This window comes from Pseudopodoces humilis, chromosome 3, assembly GCF_049639895.1.
Source record: "Pseudopodoces humilis isolate 2021_Gansu_Grassland_sample_001 chromosome 3, ASM4963989v1, whole genome shotgun sequence".
NCBI classification, from domain to species: domain Eukaryota; kingdom Metazoa; phylum Chordata; class Aves; order Passeriformes; family Paridae; genus Pseudopodoces; species Pseudopodoces humilis.
In genome coordinates, this window is record NC_142202.1 from 113,070,196 (window position 1) to 113,090,466 (window position 20,271).

General features: G+C 67.3%; 1 protein-coding gene across 2 annotated transcripts; it reads right to left on the reverse strand.

The window, feature by feature from the left end:
- Positions 1 to 119: 119 nt before the first annotated feature.
- On the reverse strand, positions 120 to 13,879 carry DPYSL5 (dihydropyrimidinase like 5). Of its 2 annotated transcripts, none has more exons than XM_005532728.2 (13): positions 13,839 to 13,879; positions 9,087 to 9,351; positions 8,022 to 8,180; positions 7,233 to 7,412; positions 7,085 to 7,153; positions 6,875 to 6,919; positions 6,663 to 6,738; positions 4,968 to 5,124; positions 4,246 to 4,387; positions 3,865 to 4,007; positions 3,576 to 3,783; positions 1,130 to 1,298; positions 120 to 235 (listed from the first exon to the last, which is right to left on the reverse strand). In XM_005532728.2, exons 2-13 carry the CDS (start codon positions 9,345 to 9,347, stop codon positions 150 to 152), a joined length of 1,695 nt encoding a protein of 564 aa, XP_005532785.1. In that variant the 5' UTR covers positions 9,348 to 9,351; positions 13,839 to 13,879; the 3' UTR covers positions 120 to 149. The 2 variants fall into 2 exon arrangements, with proteins under 2 accessions (XP_005532785.1, XP_087908829.1); XM_088052703.1 differs by lacking the exon at positions 13,839 to 13,879 and adding an exon at positions 13,680 to 13,755.
- Positions 13,880 to 20,271: the final 6,392 nt, after the last annotated feature.

Genomic DNA, 20,271 nt, shown 5'->3' on the forward strand with positions numbered 1-20,271 from the left:
CCCCGCGCACGGCCCCACCGCCGGCACGGCCCCGCCGGCAGGACGGGGGCCGGGCAGGGCCCCCGCGGCGAGGGGAGCCCCGCCGGAGCCGGGGTCCGGGGGCGCTGGGGGCGGCGCCTGCTCCTCAGTTGGGGGACAGGTCCCCGGCTCTACCAGATGCCGCTCGACCGGCCCCCGGGGGGAGCGAGAATCCGGGCCGAGGCTCGTTTTGGAACGTGGTCATCGATCTGAGAACCTGCCGGACACACGGACGGCCGGCAGCGTCAGGATCGGGCAGCTGGGCACAGCCCCATGACCCCCTGGCACCGCTGGCACTGGGGGAGCTCCGTGTCCCCCCTGGCACTGGGGGAGCTCCGTGTGTCCCCCCTGGCACTGCTGGCACTGGAGGAGCTCCGTGTCCCCTCTCCTACGCGGCTGCGCTGCCCCTGGGGCAGCTCTGACAGGCGCCTCTCGCAGCCTTGTGCCGGCTCTGACATTCTCGATCCCCCGGTGCTCAGGCCCTGCCCTCGAGGGACAGAGCGCCCCGGGCCCCCAGAGCACCCAGCAGCTGCCCCCGGCCCTGGCACAGCGCGGGGAGGGGGCTGCCCGGTGCACGGGGCTCCATCCTTCCCTGCACAGACCCCCAGTGCTCCCCAGTGACACAGACCCCAGTGCTCCCCAGTGACACAGACCCCAGTGCCCCTGTCACTGACACAGACCCCCAGTGCTCCCCACTGGCACGGACCCCCAGCCCGCCCCACACCCCAGCCAGCGCAGCCACACGACGGACGGTGCACGGAGGGATGGGCGAGGGCTGGGGCTGCAGATCCGAGGATTGGGGCACCCCGCTGCTCTGCCACGGCCCCTGCCCGGGAGGAGGGGGCTGAGCCCGGAGGTGGGGGATGTGGGCAGGACCGGGGTACTTCGGGTCGTACACCAAACTTCGGGATGCAGTGGGAACGCCCTGCAGGGGTGACGGGGACAGCCTGCAGGAGGGGGTGACAGGACAGCCCTAGGGGAGGGATGCCAGGACACCCTGCGGTGGCAGCGGGAGCCCCCCGGGAGGTGCCGGGGGTAACGGGGGGCTCATGGGGACACCCCGCGGGGCCGAGCGCCCGGCCGGTGGCAGGAGCTGCGGCCCCGCTCTTACCGGAGAGGCTGAAGCTGGACTCGTGCAGGTCCCTCATGCCCCCGTGTCGTGTGGCCGGCCGGGTGGGCGTATCGGCCAGGGGCGTCCCCGTCTCTTTTTTACCGGCATGCACAACCACGGCCACGTCCCCCAGGTACGGGGTGCGATCCACACCCCGCAGCTTCAAACTCTGCCGGGAGCGAGAGAGAGAGCGGAGAGAGCATCAGCAGCCGCGGGGCGGGGGCTGCGGCCGGGGCGGGGGGCCCGCAGCGCCAGCGGGGTGCGGGATGGGGGGCCCTGCAGGGGGGTGGGGGATGGGGGGCTCTGCAGTGGCATGGGGGGCTCTGCAGCGGGGTGCGGGATGGGGGGCTCTGCAGTGGCATGGGGGGCTCTGCAGCGGGGTGCGGGATGGGGGGCTCTGCAGCGGGGTGCGGGATGGGGGGCTCTGCAGTGGCATGGGGGGCTCTGCAGCGGGGTGCGGGATGGGGGGCTCTGCAGTGGCATGGGGGGCTCTGCAGCGGGGTGCGGGATGCCCAGGCACTACAGCGGGGTGCAGGGTGTGGGGCCCTGCAGTGGGGTGCAGAGCTCTGCAGCAGGATGCAGGGCCGTGCAGCAGGGGGGGGGATGGGGGGCTCTACAGCGGGGTGTGGGGTGCAGGGCCCTGCAGTGGGGTGTAGAGCTCTACAGTGGGGTGCAGAGCTCTGCAGCAGGGTGCGGGGCTCTACAGCAGGGTGCGGGATGTGGGGCTCTGCAGTGGGGTGTGGGATGCAGGGCTCTGCAGTGGGGTGTGGGATGCAGGGCTCTACAGTGGGGTGCAGAGCTCTGCAGCAGGGTGCGGGGCTCTACAGCAGGGTGTGGGATGTGGGGCTCTGCAGTGGGGTGTGGGATGCAGGGCTCTGCAGTGGGGTGTGGGGCTCTGCAGTGGGGTGTGGGGCTCTGCAGTGGGGTGCAGGTAGGACAGCAGGGGGATGGAACGGGCCGGGACACGCTGCCACTGGGGAGGGGCACTCGGAGAGATGCCGGGCGGGCTGTGGGGCTGGCGGTGCAATGCAGTGCCAGGACAGGAGCAGGGGCTGGGGGAGGTGGGTGGCCCTGGCAGAGCAGCCCCTCGCCCCGTCCCCCCGACGGAGCCAAGCCAAGCCAAGCCAAGCCAAGCCAAAGCAATCCAAGCAAAGCCAAATCAAGCCGAGCCCATGCAATGCTCTGTGCCCCCCAACATCCACACAGAGCTCCTGACAAGCGCCCCAGTGGCCATCATGGTGGCTTGGCCATCACCTTCCTGTGACGATGCCGGAGCCCCCGGCTGCCCTTCCCCTGCAGCATCAGCACCACGCTATCCCCCCGCCTGTCCCCTACAGCCACAGCACGGGGGCAGAGCGGGTCCCTAGTGACAGGGACGGCCAGAGCTCCTGGGTGTCTCTGCTGAGCAGCCCCAGCCACACGTGTCCCTGTCCCGGAGCATCGGGGGCCACTGTGAGCTGTGGGGCTGCCGTTGGAGAGCCAGCGAAGGGCAGAGCTGGGGTGGGGCACGGGGAGCCTTGATGCCCCGCACGTGCCTTGAAGTGGCCACAGGCCACACGTGTTGGGACAACTGTCCTCTTGCACTGGCAGAGTGCTGGCAAGGACCCAGGGCAGGGTCCTCTGTCACACACAGGGCCCCGTCCCCTGCCCTGTGCTCCTGTCACATGCTCCAGCATGGTGTGGCATCAGCCTGGCACAGACCCTCCTCTGGCACAGCTGCTGTCCCCTTGTCCCCTCCAGCAGCCACACGGTGCAGTCCTGTCCCACACCGCAGCACCGCTCCGGCACGGCCACGACACCGCTCTGGCACAGCCACGGCACCGCTCTGGCACAGCCACGGCACCGCTCTGGCACAGCCATGGCACTGCTCTGGCACAGACACATCATGGCTATGGCACCACTCTGGCACGGCCACGACACCGCTCTGGCACAGCCACGGCACCGCTCTGGCACAGCCATGGCACTGCTCTGGCACTGCTCTGGCACAGCCATGGCACTGCTCTGGCACAGCCATGGCACTGCTCTGGCACGGCCATGGCACCGCTCTGGCACAGCCATGGCACTGCTCTGGCACTGCTCTGGCACGGCCATGGCACTGCTCTGGCACGGCCATGGCACTGCTCTGGCACAGCCATAGCACCGCTCTGGCACAGCCATGGCACTGCTCTGGCACTGCTCTGGCACAGCCATGGCACTGCTCTGGCACAGCCATGGCACTGCTCTGGCACTGCTCTGGCACAGCCATGGCACCGCTCTGGCACTGCTCTGGCACAGCCATGGCACCGCTCTGGCACAGCCATGGCACTGCTCTGGCACGGCCACGGCACAGTCATGGCACTGCTCTGGCACAGCCACGGCACAGCCACGGCACCGCTCCGGCACAGCCATGGCAGTGCTCTGGCACCGCTCCGGCACGGCCACAGCACGGCCACCAGTGTCCCCGTACCTTCTCCCGCTGCACCAGCTTCTTGTAGGCGATGTCCGGGAAGGAGCGCAGTGGGCAGAACTTGCCGGTGCCCTCGGCGCACATGAAGACGCCGTTCTCGTAGACCACGCGCCCACGGCTGATGGTGACCAGGGGCACCCCGTGGCACCGCATGTTCTCGTACAGGTTGATGTCCCCGCCCTGCACCTGGGTGCTGGCAGAGATGGTCCTGGGCAGGGGGACGGGGCGGTCAGTGGGTGCTGGGGGAACGGGGAGCCCTTCCCCGGGCCCTGCCGTGGGCTGCACCTACTTGGTGGCCTCGGGGTCCCAGACCACGACGTCAGCGTCGGCCCCGGGGATGATCCGGCCCTTGCGGGGGTACAGGTTGTGGATCTTGGCAGCGTTGGAGCTGGTCACAGCCACAAAGCGGTTCTCATCCATCTTACCCCCCACCTGCCACCAGAGCGGGGGTGAGGATGTGCTGGGCGCTCCCTGTCACCCCCAAGTGCCCCAAAAATCCCAGGTGTGCTGCGGGGTCACGATCCTTGCCGCGACCCACCGAGGTGCTCTGGGGAGCTCCTTGCCCCCCACCCTCATGCCAGGGGGTGAACACCCCATGGGATGTCCCGCTCCAACAAGGCCCCTGTGAGCCCCCAGCTGCAGCCCCACGCCCAGGCCAGCGGTGCCGTACCACACCGCGCTCCCAGATGATGTTCATGCGGTCCTGCACCCCGCTGACACCGTGGGGGATCTTGGTGAAGTCCTCCTTGCCCATGGCCTTCTGCTTGGTGCTGAAGGGCCGGTGGTCCGAGGCCACGATGTTCAACGTGTCACTGCGGGGGACAGAGCAGGGTGGGGGATGGCACTGCCAGGGCTGCTTGGGGTGCCCAGGGAAAGGAGCACCCATGCAGGGAGTGGGTGAGTGAAGCACCCACAGCCCAGGTGCTCAGCGAGCTGTTGGGAAGCGCAGCAGCCACAGAACGTGTCCCTGGGGGTGCACAGTGTCCAGAGAGCCCAATGCCACCATGTGGGGTGCCCAGAGGATGAGGTGCCTCGAGGCCACAGCACCAGGGGAGCAGAGTGCTTGGGGCAATGGCACAGCTGGACAGCCTGGCACCCAGGGTGGGACACCTGGCTGTGCTGGCCACAAGGATGCCCAGATGGCCCTGGCAAGTGCAGCTGGCAGGGAGGGGGTGCCTGGAACAGGGAGGGGGTGCTTGGGGCAGGAAGGGGGTGCCTGGGGAAGGAAGGGGGTGCCCGGGGCAGGGAGGGGGTGCCCGGGGAAGGAAGGGGGTGCCCGGGGCAGGGAGGGGGTGCCCGGAACAGGGAGGGGGTGCCTGGGGCAGGGAGGGGGTGCCCGGAACAGGGAGGGGGTGCCCGGGACAGGGAGGGGGTGCCCGGGGCAGGTCTCACTTGGCGAGCAGGCTCATGAGGTAGGCGGAGGTGTTGGTGTCGAGGCGCAGCGGCGGCACGGTGACGTAGGCGGCAGCGTGGAACCAGTCCTGGTGGTAGTAGTGCAGCCCGGTGAGCGTGGCGTGCGCCGTGGTCGTCTCCGCGTACACCACCTTCCCTGCCAGGTGGAGGCACACGCGTGTGCAACAGGCGGGCGTGCGGCAGCAGGTGTGCACGGGGCACACGTGTGTGTCCATGTCAGCATGCCCCTGTTCCTGCCAGGGCATGAGCCCTCTGTCCTGTGTGTGCTTACATGTGTGTGTGTGTGTGTGTGCACTGTGTGTGTGTGTGTGTGTGTGTGTGTGCACTGTGTGTGTGCACTGTGTGTGTGTGTGTGTGTGTGCACTGTGTGTGTGTGTGCACTGTGTGTGTGTGCACTGTGTGTGTGTGTGTGTGCACTGTGTGTGTGTGTGCACTGTGTGTGTGTGTGTGTGTGTGTGTGTGTGCACTGTGTGTGTGTGTGTGTGTGTGTGTGCACTGTGTGTGTGTGTGTGCACTGTGTGTGTGTGTGCACTGTGTGTGTGTGTGCACTGTGTGTGTGTGTGTGTGTGTGTGTGCACTGTGTGTGTGCACTGTGTGTGTGCACTGTGTGTGTGTGTGTGTGTGTGTGCACTGTGTGTGTGTGTGTGTGTGTGTGCACTGTGTGTGTGTGTGTGTGTGTGTGTGTGCACTGTGTGTGTGTGTGTGCACTGTGTGTGTGTGTGTGTGTGTGTGCACTGTGTGTGTGTGTGTGCACTGTGTGTGTGTGTGTGTGTGTGTGTGTGTGTGTGTGTGTGTGCACTGTGTGTGTGTGTGTGTGCACTGTGTGTGTGTGTGTGTGTGTGTGTGTGTGTGTGTGTGTGTGTGCACTGTGTGTGCGTGTGTGTGTGTGTGCACTGTGTGTGTGTGTGTGTGTGTGTGTGTGCACTGTGTGTGTGCACTGTGTGTGTGTGTGTGTGTGTGTGTGTGTGTGTGACCTGTGTGTGTGTGTGACCTGTGTGTGTGTGTGTGTGTGTGTGTGTGCACTCTGTGTGTGTGTGTGTGTGTGTGTGTGTGTGACCTGTGTGTGTGTGTGTGTGTGTGTGTGTGTGTGTGTGTGTGTGTGTGACCTGTGTGTGTGTGTGTGTGTGTGTGTGTGTGTGCACTGTGTGTGTGTGTGTGTGTGTGACCTGTGTGTGTGTGTGTGTGTGTGTGTGTGTGTGTGCACTGTGTGTGTGTGTGTGTGTGTGACCTGTGTGTGTGTATGTGTGTGCACTGTGTGTGTGTGTGCACTGCGTGTGTGTGTGCACTGTGTGTGTGTGTGTGTGTGTGTGTGTGTGTGTGTGTGTGTGTGCACTGTGTGTGTGTGTGTGTGAGTGACCTGTGTGTGTGTATGTGTGTGTGTGTAACCTGTGTGTGCCCCGTGTGTAAGAGCAGATCTGGGGCCCCAGGTGTGCTCACCTGTGCCAGGGCACGGCCCCACAGGTACCCACGGGTTCCCATGGGTGCCCTCGTGTCTCTGCATGTCCACAGCTCCACAATCCATCATCATCCATCATCCATCCATCCATCCATCCTCATCCCTCCGAGCCCCAAACCTCCCCAGTGGCCACGTGTGTCCTGTGTCACGGGGTTTTTCTGTACCCACACAGGTGTCCCCGTGTGCTGGGGAGGGAGGTCCCCACCCGTGTCCCCTACCTTGCATCTTGGCAGCGGCGATGACATCCCCCGCGGACATGCTGGAGACGTTCACCAGGTACACAGGACAATGGGTCTGTGGGGAGGGGTCAGTGCTGCTGTCTCTGTGATAGCCCAGCTCCCCGGGGGTTCCTGCACCCCGACTGAGGCCCAGGGACCCCCCATGGAACCGGGATGCCCACCCCCACCGGGTGATGCCCAGGACCACTCACCCGGTTGGCGATGGTGATGACACGGTGCGTGGCCTCAGCTTCCAGCTGCAGAGAGAGCCGGTGGTGACACACGTGACGCACAACGGTGGCACCAACAGGTGCGTGGGTGACACGGGGATGGGTGGTGGCAGCCGTATGGATGTCCTGGACCATCCCAGCCACATCCCATGCCACTGCTGCAGTGACACGGTGACACCTGCCGTCACCTACCTCTTCAGGCCGGCTGATCTCGATGCCCTCTGGTCCCGTAATGCCCAGATCCAGAGCTTCCTTGGCTCCCTGGGGAATTTTTGGGGTCAGGGTGAAGGTTCTGCTGCCCCAGCTGGGTGCCCATTGCCCCGCCCCGCTCTGCCCTCACCTCGGCCACCAGCTCTCCGTTCTCGGCGTGGACGCGGGCGATGGCGCCGATGTCGCGGCAGGCGCGCAGGACCTGGTAGAGCTCGCTGTCCCGCAGCATGTACAGGTCCTTGTAGGTCATGAACATCTGGAAGGAGTTCACCCCCTTCTCCCGCACCAGCGTCTCCATCTCTGCCTTCACCTGTGCCGGGACAGGGGGTTAAAGTGGGGCCTCAGCGCCCGAGGGGCCGCGCTGGGGACACGGGATGTGTGTTCCTGCGTGGTGTGGGCAGTGCCAGATGCTGGGGAGAGCAGAAGGGATTTTCCTGCCCCCAGCGGGTACCCACGCCATCCCTCTGCTGGAAGGGGACTCGGGGCTGGGGTCTCCCTGCAGAGAGGAGCAGCTCCCTCCCTCCCTCCCTCCCTCCCCCTCCGGGAGCCAGCTCTGATCCCACTCCAGCAGCTTTGAGGGGATTGCAGGGGCTGAGTGTGCCGCGGGTTGGGGTCTGGTCACCAGTCCTGCCCGTCGGGCCCCCACGGGGGTCGTGCTGTGGGCTGCTGGGACCACCAGCCCCGGGGACCCTGCTCCCCTCCACGGAGCAGCAGCAGCACCTTCCTTGTCCCATTGAGGGGCCCAGCCCCACAGGGACCCCTTGGCCCGGGGCACCCCTGAGCCCCTGCCCCGCTGAGCCCGGCTCAGGGCAGCTCAAAAGGCATCCTGGGGGCTCAGCCCACCCCCCAAGCAGCTAATGGGATCAGCGGGGCTGGGAATTAGCCCCGGCAGCTGCTCCCGGAGCCGTGCCAGACTCACCTTGGGCGCCCACCAGGTGATGCCCATGTGCAAGGCGTAGTCGCAGCACACCTTGGGGTCGGCCAGGCTGCGGCACTTCTCGTAGGCGTCCAGCAGCGACGTCTCCTTGTCGGGCAGGACGTGGCCGATGATCATCGTCGTGCCCCCCACCAGCGCTGCCTGCGGGGCACAGGGCCCGCGGGGGGGGTCAGGATTGACCCCCCACTGCTGGCACCGGCCCTGCCCTGCCGTGAGCCGGGTGAGCTCGGGGGTCCCGGGCTGGGGGCACCGCGTTTGGGCACACAGACGTGCGGGGGTCCCGGCTGCAGGCAGGGCCCCCGCATCCCCCAAAGGCAGCAGCACATCTGGGCGTGTGACACATCTGGAGGGCCCCATCCTGCCACCACCGGGGCACCCACTGCTCCCCCGAGCCCCAGGCACTGGATTGGGGTGCTGAGGGATCCCGCAGCCCCCCTGGCACAGAGCCCCCCCCGCGGCGGCAGCGTGGGCGGCGGTGCAGGCGCGGTGGCACTGCCGGTGTCCCCGGCTCACCCGGCCCCGCTAATCCCCAAAGCTCCTTTGCCCATCGGCCCTCTCGGGAGCTGCCGGCGCGGTGCCACGAGGCGGGTGACAGTGACAGGGAGCAGGCCTGGCATGTGGCGCCCGTGGGCACTGCCCCGGCCCCTTCCCCCCGGCACACCGCCGAGCCCCCTGCCCAGGGACACCCTGGGGACAGGCACGGCCAGCGCTGGCCCGGCACAATGACTGCTCTGTGCGGGTGCTGGGGACAGTGGGACAAGCTGCAGGGACAGTCCTGTGCTGGCCCCTTGACACTCGGTACACAGTGCCACCGGCACAGGCAGGGCAGAGGGTCCCCAGGCTGGCACGGGGTGCCACGGCCCCGGCGGGGGAGGAGGGGACGTGATGGACGGGGACGTGGGGACAGGCGGTGCCACGCCACAAGGCTCCTGTGGAGCTGATGCTGCTGGGATGCCCGTGGTGCTGGGGCTGAGCTGCCTGCAGCAGTCTGTGCCCCCAGGGAGCCCCCAGAGCGGGGAGCAGACCCCGCTCAGCCCGCGGGGGTACCTTGGTGCCGTGGTAGAAGTCATCGACACAGGTGGCGTTCATGAAGGTCTGGTGGAAGTGGGTGCTGGTGTCGATGCCGCCCGGGATGACGAGCTTGCCGGTGGCATCGATGACCTTGGCACCGCCGGGGATCATCAGCTCGCGCCCCACTTGCTGGATGATGCCATTCTCGATGTAGACGTCGGCCTCGAGGGTGCAGTCGTCGTTCACCACCTTCCCCCCCTTGATGAGGATCCGCATGGTGGCCGCGTTGGCCATCATGGTGCTGCGGGGCAGAGGCAGCACCGGGGTGACCACCAGGAGCCCCCAGGGCTGGGGGTCACTCCACCGCCCACCCTCGCCGGAGGTGCCCCGGTGCGGGCAGGGCTTGGCCCCGCAGCTGCGCATCCTCCATGGGCTGTGTCAATGGATTATCCCGGGAAATCCGCGAAGAGGAGGGGCCCTGGCACGGAGCTGGGGCTGCTTCCCTGCCAGGAACCCCTCTCCAGTGACTCCGAGCTGCACCTCAGCCAGTGCCACCCTGCAGACCCAGCTCCTGGAGCAGGGCTGCCAGACCCCGTCCCTGCCACCCCCCACTGCCACTGCCACGCGCGCCATGGGGACACTGCTGGGTGTCCCCACAAAGTGATTCGCCCAGGGCGGGCTGCCCACCTTGTCCCTGTGAGTGACCAGGACCGGCATGGACAGCACCAGGGCTGGCACCACTCACCGGGGTCTCTGCCTGCAGGCCCACGAGGTGCCAGCTGTGCCAGAGACCCCCGCCCTGCCTCAGCGCTGCCCCAGCCCCCGGCAGCGAGGGGCACCCCCAGACAGGATCAATGAGTCACTCGGTGAAGGTCAAACACCATCGACCCATCAGAGCAGGGACATGTGCGACTCTGCCCACCCGGGGGGCACGAGGTGGGCTGGGACCCCACCAGAGCCCCCAAACCAGAGACCTCACTGCAGAGACCCACAGAGAGACCCCTGCCTCACTGTCCCCACTGTGGGGGCCACCAGGGACCCCCAGGGGCATCGTGGGACAGTCTGGCACGGCCGGAACGACCCCTGCTGTGCCCAGCCCGGGGTGCCCAGCCCCTCGGACAGGCACACCGGAGCCACAGCGGAGCCAGGCAAAGGCTGCTGCTGCTGCTCTGGGGACAGGGGCCTTGTGGCGAGGGGTGGCTGGTGCTGCCACAGCCCCAGCTGGGTGCTGAGACCAGGACAGTGCTCTGAAGGGACTGTCCAGAGCTGTGCCAGGGGTTTCCTGTGCCCATCCCGGCAGCTGCCGGGCAGCAAATGGCTCCTCAGGCACCAGAGCTGGCAGGAGCTGCGGCGGCCGTGAGGCTGGGCTGGGCTTTGCTGGCAGCTGGGCATTCCCAGGCCCAGGCAGCTGCAGGGCTGGGGGCAAGTGGCTGTTCCCAGGGACCACTACTGCACTGGGGGGGACCAATAGCCCTTCCTGGGCCGGCTCCTGTCCCTGGGTCACACAGGGGCTGCCGTGGGTGATGCTGGTGCCAGCTGGCGCCGTGTCCTGGTGCCCTCACCTCGGCTCAGAGCAGCAGGAGCAGCTGCCGGGGTCCTGCAGGCGGCCCCCCTCGGGAATGTCACCGGCATGCACAGCTGTGCCCCCGCTGAGGAACCCCCCAGGGGACCAAGGCGGGGTGGCAGTGGCCTCGTGCAGCGTGCCAGGCCACTGTGGCATGCCGGGCACTGGCACCCAGTGGCGCGGTGCCCACGCCTGCCTCCCGCTGCCCCCCAGGCTCTGCCTCAGGCACGTGGGGAAGCTGCTGCCCCGAGTGAGGGCTGTGCTGGGGGACATCAGGACCCAGAGCTACACTGTGAGGGGTGAGGGGGGTGACAGGAACAAGGGGGTCAGCCCCAGCCAAGGGCTCTCTGAGTCCCCACACCAGTCAGACACCAGGACAGAGATTGTCCTCGGTGGGGTGAGCCCAGAGGGGACGAGCCGGTGCCCACGGTGCCACCGCGGTGCACGCTGGCCCTCTGAGCCCCCGGGACCTCAGAGCAGGGCTGGGCCAGGCAGGAGATGCAGGAAGGGGTGCGGGGGGGAGGCGGCACAGTGCAGAGGGGCTGTCGGGGAGGCGGCACGTCGCATCCCGAGATGAAAGCGGGCTGTGGTGACGGATCTGGAGCACGGAGCACGCGGCTGCCAGCGGTGCCGCAGCACCCAGCACCGTGAGACCCCTGGCACGGGGGAGCGGGGCACGGGGGGCTGCCGTGGGTGGACAGGAGGGGTGTCAGCATGGCAGAGGGGGTGTGGGGCTGGCGAGGGGACAGGGCATCGCTGGGGGCACAAGCGTGGGCTGGCCACCGTGCACAGAGAAGAGCTGGCAGCTCCACGTGCTGCCTGTGGCCACCACGGAGCCACCCACGCTGCTGCCACCACGCTGCCCTCGTGCCGCTGGTCCAGGCACCCTTCCCACCCCCTGCCCAGGGAACCCTCAGCTACGCCCTGCACCGCCCGTGGCAGAGCCCTGATGTCCCCACACCGTGCCCAGCTCTGGATGCCCACAGCGGCCTGTCTGGCACACCAGTGCCCCCAGTTCACCCTCACTGCCCCCAGATCACGCCCAGGGCTCCCACTCGGTCCCCCCAGCTCACACCAGTGACCCCAGCTCACTCCCAGTCGTCACACCGGTACCCTGATCTCACACCCTGTGGCCCCCAGCTCAATCCCAGTGCTCACACCAGTGCCCCCAGCTTACACCAGTGACCTCCAAGCTCAGACTGAGCATCCCCAGGGGCTCTGCCCCTCCGTCCCCCAGCCGGGGCCGCAGTGCAAGCACGGCACCAGCCCCGGTGGCAGCGGGGCCCTTGCCCGCGTTCCAGCCGGCAGCTGCAGCGTGGTGCCACAGCCAGCATCAGCCGGCGGTGGCCGTGCTGGCGCGGTGGCCAGAGGCTTCTGCCAGACAACAGCCTCCTGAGCAGGGCAGAAACGCAGCGTCAGCGCCGGGGGGGCCACCAGCAGGCACCCCGGGGACCCCCGCCCACCCCACGCCGCAGCCCCCCGGCTCGGCCAGCTCGGCAGGCGGTGGCCGCGGCTCCGATTCCCGGCACACAAAGCGGCGCGACCGTTCGGGGGGCTCGCAGCCCCCCCAGCCCCGCCGGCTGCCGCGGGGGCCCCCGGCCGCGAGAACAGCTGTGACCCCGGCAGGACAAAGGGACCCCGGCCCCGGCGGGGGCTGCCAGGGGCACCTGTTGGGGTCGCGGCGGCTGCCGGGCCCGGCCTTTGTGCCGGGGCTGCCGCATTGTGCGGCGCGGCGAGGCCGGGGGCCCCTCACCGCCCCCCGCTTTTGTCTGCGCCGGCGAGACCCCGGCACCCACCCCGGCCGCCCCCGGCCCGCAGCCACCCCGCCGGCGGGGACTCCCCTTTGTCAGGCTGGGCTCGGGGACCGTCACTCCGGGGACACCGACCCGCGACCGCTGCTTGTCCCTGGCCAGAGGCGGCGGCTGGGTGGGCACCGCTCTCCGCCCGAGAGATGCCCCGGCAGGGGGGTCACAGCACCTAGGCCCCCCAACCCTGCCCTGGCTCGGGGTCTCGCTGCCGCGGCCCCACCGACCGTCCCCCCGGCCAGGACGAGATGCGGAGCCACCGAGCCACCGCCCCGGCAAGGACCAGGACACCCACGGGGGCCGCGATCGGCGGGCGAAGGGATGCTCCGTCAGAGCTGCTGCCGCCAAGCCCGGGATGCTGCGGGCGCTCCTTGTCCCCGCGGGCACCTTGGCCCGGCCCGGCCCAGCCCGGGCACGGAAACGGGCACTGAGCGGCCACGCCCGAGCGGGCGCGGGGCGCTGCGGAGGGCCCCAGTGCAGGATGCCGGAGGGTCACATCCCCGCTCCCGGCTCCTCGGCACCCCCCGGCGCTGACCCCCAGATCATTGCGGCAAGAGGCCGGAGCGGCGGTCACCGAAACGGGGCTGCTGCCAGACGGGGGGCTCGGGCCGGGGGTCCCCGCCGGAGAGCCAGGCCGACCCCCGGTGTGGGGCGCCGGGCTGGGCGCAGCCCCGGTCTGGGCCGGGCCCGGGCGAGGCGCGGGGGCGGTGCCTCTGCCGTGGGTCCCCGGAGCGCGATGCGGGGAGTGCGGGGGGTCCCCATGAGGGGGCCCGAGGCGCGGGGGGTCCCGGTCTCGCCGGCCCGGGGCGGCTCCGCAGACAAAGCCCGGGGCCGCCCAGCACAAAGGATGCTCCGAGCCGGGGCGGGGCCGCCCGGGGGACCCGGCGGAACAATGAGCCGGGCCCGGCGGGACCCCCGCCGCCCCCCCCCCCCCGCGCCCCCCCCGCCCCGGGGTCCTCGCTCCGCCGTGCCCCGCGCACCTGCTGCTCCGCTTCCGATCGCGACAGGGCGCCGACGAGGAAGCCCGGCCCGCTCGAGGAGGAGCAGCCGTCCCCGGCATCCCACAGCGCCGAGGCGAGCCCCTCGCGCTGACGCCACACCATCGCCCTGTCGCGACAGGTGTGTCGCCATAGGTGGGCGGCGGCCACATACAGCTTTTCTGGCCGCCGATACCCCCCGAAGCGCCCCGGGCGGCGATGGCGGGGCACTCCCCTCCATCCTCGCCGGTCGATTCACTCGCGCCTGTCGAGACACACGCACCTGTCGCGATTGTCCAACCCGTCGCGACAACGAGCCAGGTCCGCCGGTGCGGGAAAGGAAAAGCCAAGCCCGGCGCGGCGCAGCCCAGCCCAGCCCAGCCCAGCCCAGCCCAGCGCGGCCCTGCCCGGCCCCCTCGGCCCCGCCCGGCCCCGCCGGTACCTCCCGCTCCGGTGCCGCTCCCGGTGCCGCTCCGGCCGCGATCGCCTCTCACCCGAACCTGCGCCGCGGGGGCGGGGCCTCGAGCGCCTGGACCAATCACCGCCCGCTCTGGGCTCTGGGGGCGGGGCCGAGCTCCCAGCAGGGTGGGCTGCGCGCGACCTGACTGACAGGCGGAGGGGGCGGGGCCAGGGCCCGAGTCCCCGCCCTCCGGCACCTGCACGCGCCGTTGCCTTGGTGACGGAGCGCGCCAGGAGACCCCGGTGACCCCTGGACCCCCGGTGACACCTCCGGAACATCCCCGGGACACCCCCGGGACACCCCCGGGACACCTCCGGGACACCCCCGGGACACCCCCGGGACACCCCCGGGACACCCCCGGGACCATCCCGGGACACCCCCGGCCCCTGCCCACAGCCCCTCGCCCCCTGCCCCGTATCCCCCTGTCGGTCCTGGTGGCCCCCGAGCTCCTGGCACAGCCCATCTCAGTGGCCTCAGGCTCCTGACCTGTGGCGACAGGACACGATGTGTCCCCAAGCCTGGCGGGCTGGTGGCACTGGACACTTGGAGTGATGGATGTGGCCCTTGGCCTGTGGTGCTGGAGCTGGTGCAGCAGTGGGGACACGGGGCTGGGCCATGGAGCTGGAGGAACCTCCTGCTTCATCCCCACCCTAATGTCCACTTCCTGTCCCATCCTGTCCCAACCTGTCCCATACCATGCCATGCCATGCCATCCCATCCCGTCCCGTCCCATCCCTGTTGTCACCCTGTTGTCAGGCACTGTCCGACTGTGCCAGGTGCTGAGCACTGAGCCCTTTGGTGTCTCTGGGGCTTTGCTGTCTCCCCTGGATTAGAGGCACTGTGGGCACACGTTCCTTCTGTCTCTGCCAGGACCCCCAGGTCCTTCCCACAGAGCTGCCCCAGCCCATGTCACTGCCAGGGGCTCTTCCTTCCCCAGGGCAGCATGTGGCATTTGTCCCTGTCATGTCCCTGCTGGTCCCTTCTCCAGCCAGGCTCGGTCCCGCTCGTCCCTTGGGCACGGGGACAGGTCTGCACACCTGGTCATCACAGTCACAGATCTGTGCCAGGGCCTGCCCACCCTCACAGGGAAAAATCCACCCCAAAATCCCATCCAGCCCTGCCCTCTGGCACTGGCAGCCATTCCCTGGCTCCTGGCCCTCCAGCCCTTGTCCCCAGTCCCTCTCCAGCTCTCCTGGAGCCCCTTTGGGCCCTGCAAGGGGCTCTGAGCTCTCCCTGGATCCTTCTCCAGGTGAGCACCCCCAGCTCTCCCAGCCTGGCTCCATGGCAGAGGGGCTCCAGCCCAGGAGCAGCTCCAGGGCCTCCTCTGGGCTCTCTCCAGGTGCTGCTGATGTTCGGCCCTGTTAAGATCCAATTAGTGGGAGATGCCTCTGCCTGAATTAAGCTGCAAATGAGATCCTATGCCAAAGCCAACAGTATGGATTTTACTTAATGATTGTGAGCTAGAGAGATAAAGAAACAGAAAAGTGGAGAGAGAGGGAGAAAGAGAGAGAATCCCACCTGTGGATCCAGCAGTGCCCCCTTGCTCCTTCTTCACCCCGGGCTCCTCAGTGCTGGGCTGGGGGGCCTTGTTCATAGTTCTGCATGGAAAGGGGGCTGGCTGGAAAATCCACAAAGTCTTGTCCTCACTGTCAGATCTTTTCCCTATTTAAACATTTTAGCCAACAAAGGAATTTGTGTCATTGGCTACAAGTTACACAGTTCTCATGTTAATTAGTGGTCTACCTTCCATTGGTTAAAGATGTCCCTTGCTTCTTATGCTAATTAGTCCCCTGCTCAGTATTACTCTCCTTTTGCATCGGGGGTTTTTGGGTGTCTGGGCCCTGAGTCACTGGTCGCCATCTGCCCCTGCTGGAGTTAGCCCTTCTGCTGCTGGGGCAGAGGCAGCTCAGCTCCCCAGCTGGTGTTACCATTTTCTTCCTTCTCTCGGGGTTTCTGCTGAATGTCCTCGTGGCTGGTGAGTTCTTCATTCTTGGTTCCACCCCCAGTGGCACATCCTTCTTCCCAAGCTTTGTTAGCCCACCCTAGGTACAAGATCATTGAATTTATCTTCCTCACACCTGGGCACCAGTTCATCCAGTGCCCAGTTCCAGGTATCCACAGGGCATATTTGGGGGTTTTGGGTGGCCATTGGCGGTCACAGCTGCCTTCTGTCCATAACTGAGGCGGTGTTTGGCTGTGACTCGTGTTTGACACTTGCTTCTCTCCACGCACTGCCACACTGGGGATGTTTTGTCCACACGTGTTAAACCAGGATGTGCCGATCTCGAATCTTCCAGACCTGGAATTGGCACCTTCCTGACACAAATTCCTCCCCTCCGTGGCCCTAACGGTGTTGGACACAGACACTTGTGCTCTAGCTCTGAACAGCCCCAGGGCTGGGGCAGCTCCAGGGTGGGGTCTCAGCAGAGCAGGGCAGAGGGGCACAGTCCCCCCTCTCCTGCTGCCCCGCCGGGGGATCGGCAGCACCGCGGCTCTGGGAGCCGTGTCCAGCCTCTGCCACCACGCTCTTCTCCTCTGCCACCACGCTCTTCTCCTCTGCCACCACGCTCTCCTGTGCCACCACGCTCTTCTCCTGTGCCACCACGCTCTTCTCCTGTGCCACCACGCTCTTCTCCTCTGCCACCACGCTCTTCTCCTGTGCCACCACGCTCTTCTCCTCTGCCACCACGCTCTTCTCCTCTGCCACCAAGCTCTTCTCCTCTGCCACCACGCTCTTCTCCTCTGCCACCACGCTCTTCTCCCAGGGCTGCTCTTGAGCCCGCTCATGCCCAGCCTGGACTGACCCCGGGGTTTGTCCCAGCCCAGGTGCAGCACCAGCGCTCGGCCTTTTTGTCCCTGTGAGGTCACCCTGGCCCTTAGCAGCCCCCAGGTCCCCGAGCTGTCACCTGTCACAGCCACTGCTTGCCCACCCCATGTCCACCCACCAACCCAGTGTGCCCTGGACCATGCTCCAGGCAATGGGGGAGCCCCAGGAGTCTCACCTGGCACCGCTCAGCTGGAGGGGAAACTGAGGCAGGAGATGTGCCGGGCAGTTACCTGACCCATGGCTCACGTGGCAAAAATGGGGGGTCCCCACTCTGTTGGGGGGCTCTGCCCACAGGAGCTGGGCTCATCCCACAGCCCCCACACCTGGGACTGGGACCCCCTGGCACCCCGTTACTCATTGGGAACCCCATCACCTCAGGGCTGGGACCCCACCACCCACAGGGACCCCGGTCCTCTCCAGGACTCCACAATCACCTGAACTCCACCTGCCAGGGCCCCACCACCACTGCTGCTGGGACCCCCCCACGCACTGGGACTTGAGCACCTGCACTGGGACCCCACTGCCCCTGCCAGCCCCCAACAGGGGGGACTCCAGTGAGTCCCAGCACCTGCCAGGGCCCCACTGTCACCAGGGCCCCACCAACACCCGGATCTCGCTGCCCCCCAGGACCCCAGCACGACAAACAGACCACACAACCACACAGAGGGATTTTTTTTTTTCCTCTCTTTTTTTTTTTCCTCTTTTTTTCTCTTTTTTTTTTTTTGCACAAAACAGGACATTTATTCAAGTGTTCTCCAGCACAAGTACATTAGAAAGGAGCTCGTCTGTATTATATTCTTCTGGGCACCAAAGAAAAAGAAAAGGAGGATGGGATGGAAGCGGGACGGACAGACTTTCTACATCTGCTGCACGCATTGACCTTTATTAGTTCAGAACAGCTATGTCACGAGCAATACTCACACAGATACAACAGCGCCGGGCGCCCGCGGCACCTCCGGCCGTGAAATGCACAGTTCAGCGGCAATAAATAGAGAAGCGACCCTAAAAAAACAAACCAACAAAAAACAGGGGCAACGAACCGAGAGAGAAGTAGAAAATAAACCGGGGGGTTGGGGCTGGGAAAAGGGGAGGGAGAGCAGCCGGGGCGGCCGCGGTGGCGCCGGGAATGAGGCGGCGGAGCCAAATCAAAGGGAGGAAGGAGGGTACCAGCTCTACGCGCGTATTCCTCGGGATGATGAGTACATGATTCCCACAAATAGTTAAGCGTCAGCTACTTCAATGTCTAGGCTAAAACACATGAAATCTCTCGTTTAGTTTTCAAGTACAAAGTTAAAATGCCTTTTTCTTTTTTGTTTTTTTTTTTAATAATAATATATAAGAGTAAAATAATAGTGCTCTTTGAAACTCCACTACGAGAAACAAAACAGTCATTGTCCAGACAGCAGACTTAATTTAACAATATATATTTTTAATAAAATGTTTTAGCACCGTGTTTGTCCCCACTCCCTCGGCGGATCTTAAGGAATTTAGGCCTTGCTGTGTTGTTTTGAGTTTTCATCTAGGGCTGTGCAACAGAATTTGTCTGGTTGTTTTTAAAAAAAGACGTGAGTCGGGTAGGTTAAAAACTGAACTCTTGCCCCAGGCATCCCCACGGTCCCCACCGCCGCCGGCACCTGTTCCCAGCAGGACCCTGCTCCCCGCCGGCCCCCGCGCCACAGCACCTGCTGGGACCCAGCCCCCAAAGGTGCGGCGGGGCCGAGGGGTCCCAGGAAGCGCTGCAGGGCTGGGCTGAGCCGGGGCGGCCCCCGGGGTCCGCTGGGACCCCCAAAGCCAGCGCGTGGCCGTGCAGCACCCGCCGGCAGTGCCGCGGGACGGGGCAGCACCGGCACCCGGAGCTGCAGGGCCACGCAGGGGCAGCACCCAGAGCCACGGGACTGTGCAGGACCAGCACCCAGAGCTGCAGGACCGAGCAGGGTCAGCACCCAGAGCTGCAGGACCAAGCAGGATCAGCACCCAGTGCCACAGGGCCGTGCAGGACCTGCCAACAACGTTGCAGGGCCATGCAGGACCAGCACCCAGCACCTCAAGGCCATGCAAGATCAGCACCCAGTGCCACAGGGCCGTGCAGGACCTGCCAACAACGTTGCAGGGCCATGCAGGACCAGCACCCAGCACCTCAAGGCCATGCAGGATCAGCACCCAGTGCCACAGCGCCGTGCAGGACCCACAGACGATGCTGTGGGATCATGCAGGACCCACATTTGCCACGGTGAGGCCACGTGGGGCCTGCAATCAGCACTGCAGGGCCATGCAGCACTTGCACCCGGGTCTGTGGGGCCGTGCAGGACCCACAGCCAGAGCTGCAGAGCCCTGCCGGACCCACAGCCGGTGGCATGGAGCCATGCAGGACCTGCAGCAGTGCTGCAGGGCCATGCAGGACCCGCAGTGCCTGCCATGCCCCACACAGGATGCCCAGGGCCACACCAGCCCCACAGACGGGGTCATGGGGCCAGGTGGGCTCAGACAGCAGCAGGCAGGACCTGTGCCTGGTGCAGCTGTCCCGTGCCATCCCGTGCCATCCCGTGCCATCCCGTGCCACCCGGCCCCGGGAGCGAGCAGGAGCACCGGGGCCGGTGCCCTCCCGCCCGCCACCTTCACTCCCCGGCAACGCCAGGCCCCGCGGTGCCCCCACCGCGGCCGCCCGTGCCGGCTCAGCTCCCCATGCCCCCCGCGCCCAGAGGGGCCCCCAAGCCCCCAGTAGCACCAGGAGGGAGGGCAGGTGGGGGCCCCGTGGCCGCCCCTCGCCAGCCCCGCCGCCGTCGGTCCCAGCACCTCAGAGCGCACGGGCCGCGGCTCGCTGCCATTAGCCAGCACCCCGCAGCGAGCGCGGCCCCGGAGCCCGCACCTTTCACAGTTAGAGAAGAGACAGCGACGGGCCCAGGCCCTCCGGGAGCCTCCCCGCGCCCTAGCACCATCCCTGCCCCACCGGCTCCGGCCGCCCCGCGGGCACCGCGGCCGCCAGACCAGTAGCACCATCCACCGCACCGCCGGCACCTGCCCGCGCTCCGCTCGCACCGCGGCTCCCGGCCCCCGCGGCCGCCGCCACCGCCGCGGTGTCCCCGCGGGCACCCGTCACCCCCGGCGGGGCACGCGGCCGCCCCACGCCGGGCACCGAGGGGACACGCTCGCTCCAAACCGCGCGCGGGCAGGGGAGCGACGGCCCGGCAGCCGCGGTGACACTGCCAGGGTCCCGTCCCGGCTCACCGGGGCGTCGCCCTCCTGCCGCCAGCCCGGCCCCGCGGATGTAGCACCAGGGTCCGGGACCCGCAGCCATCCCCGTGCCATGCCGGACGCGCCCCGGCCGCGCTCCGGCACCGGTGCCCCCCTGCCCTGCTGGCGTCCCTGCCACCGCCCTCGGCGAGAGCCTGTCCGCGGCACCGTGCCCCGTGCCGCCCCGGCGGGCAACGCCCACGGCGAGGGGCACGGCCGGGGGCAGGAGCCCCCTGCCGCTGCCGGGGCACCGGGGGACACCCGGCACCGGCCCTGCCGGACGCCACGTACGCAGAAGAGCACCAGTACGCGTGGGGTGGCGCCGGCCGGGCAGGGGGGCACCGCCGAGGCGCTTCC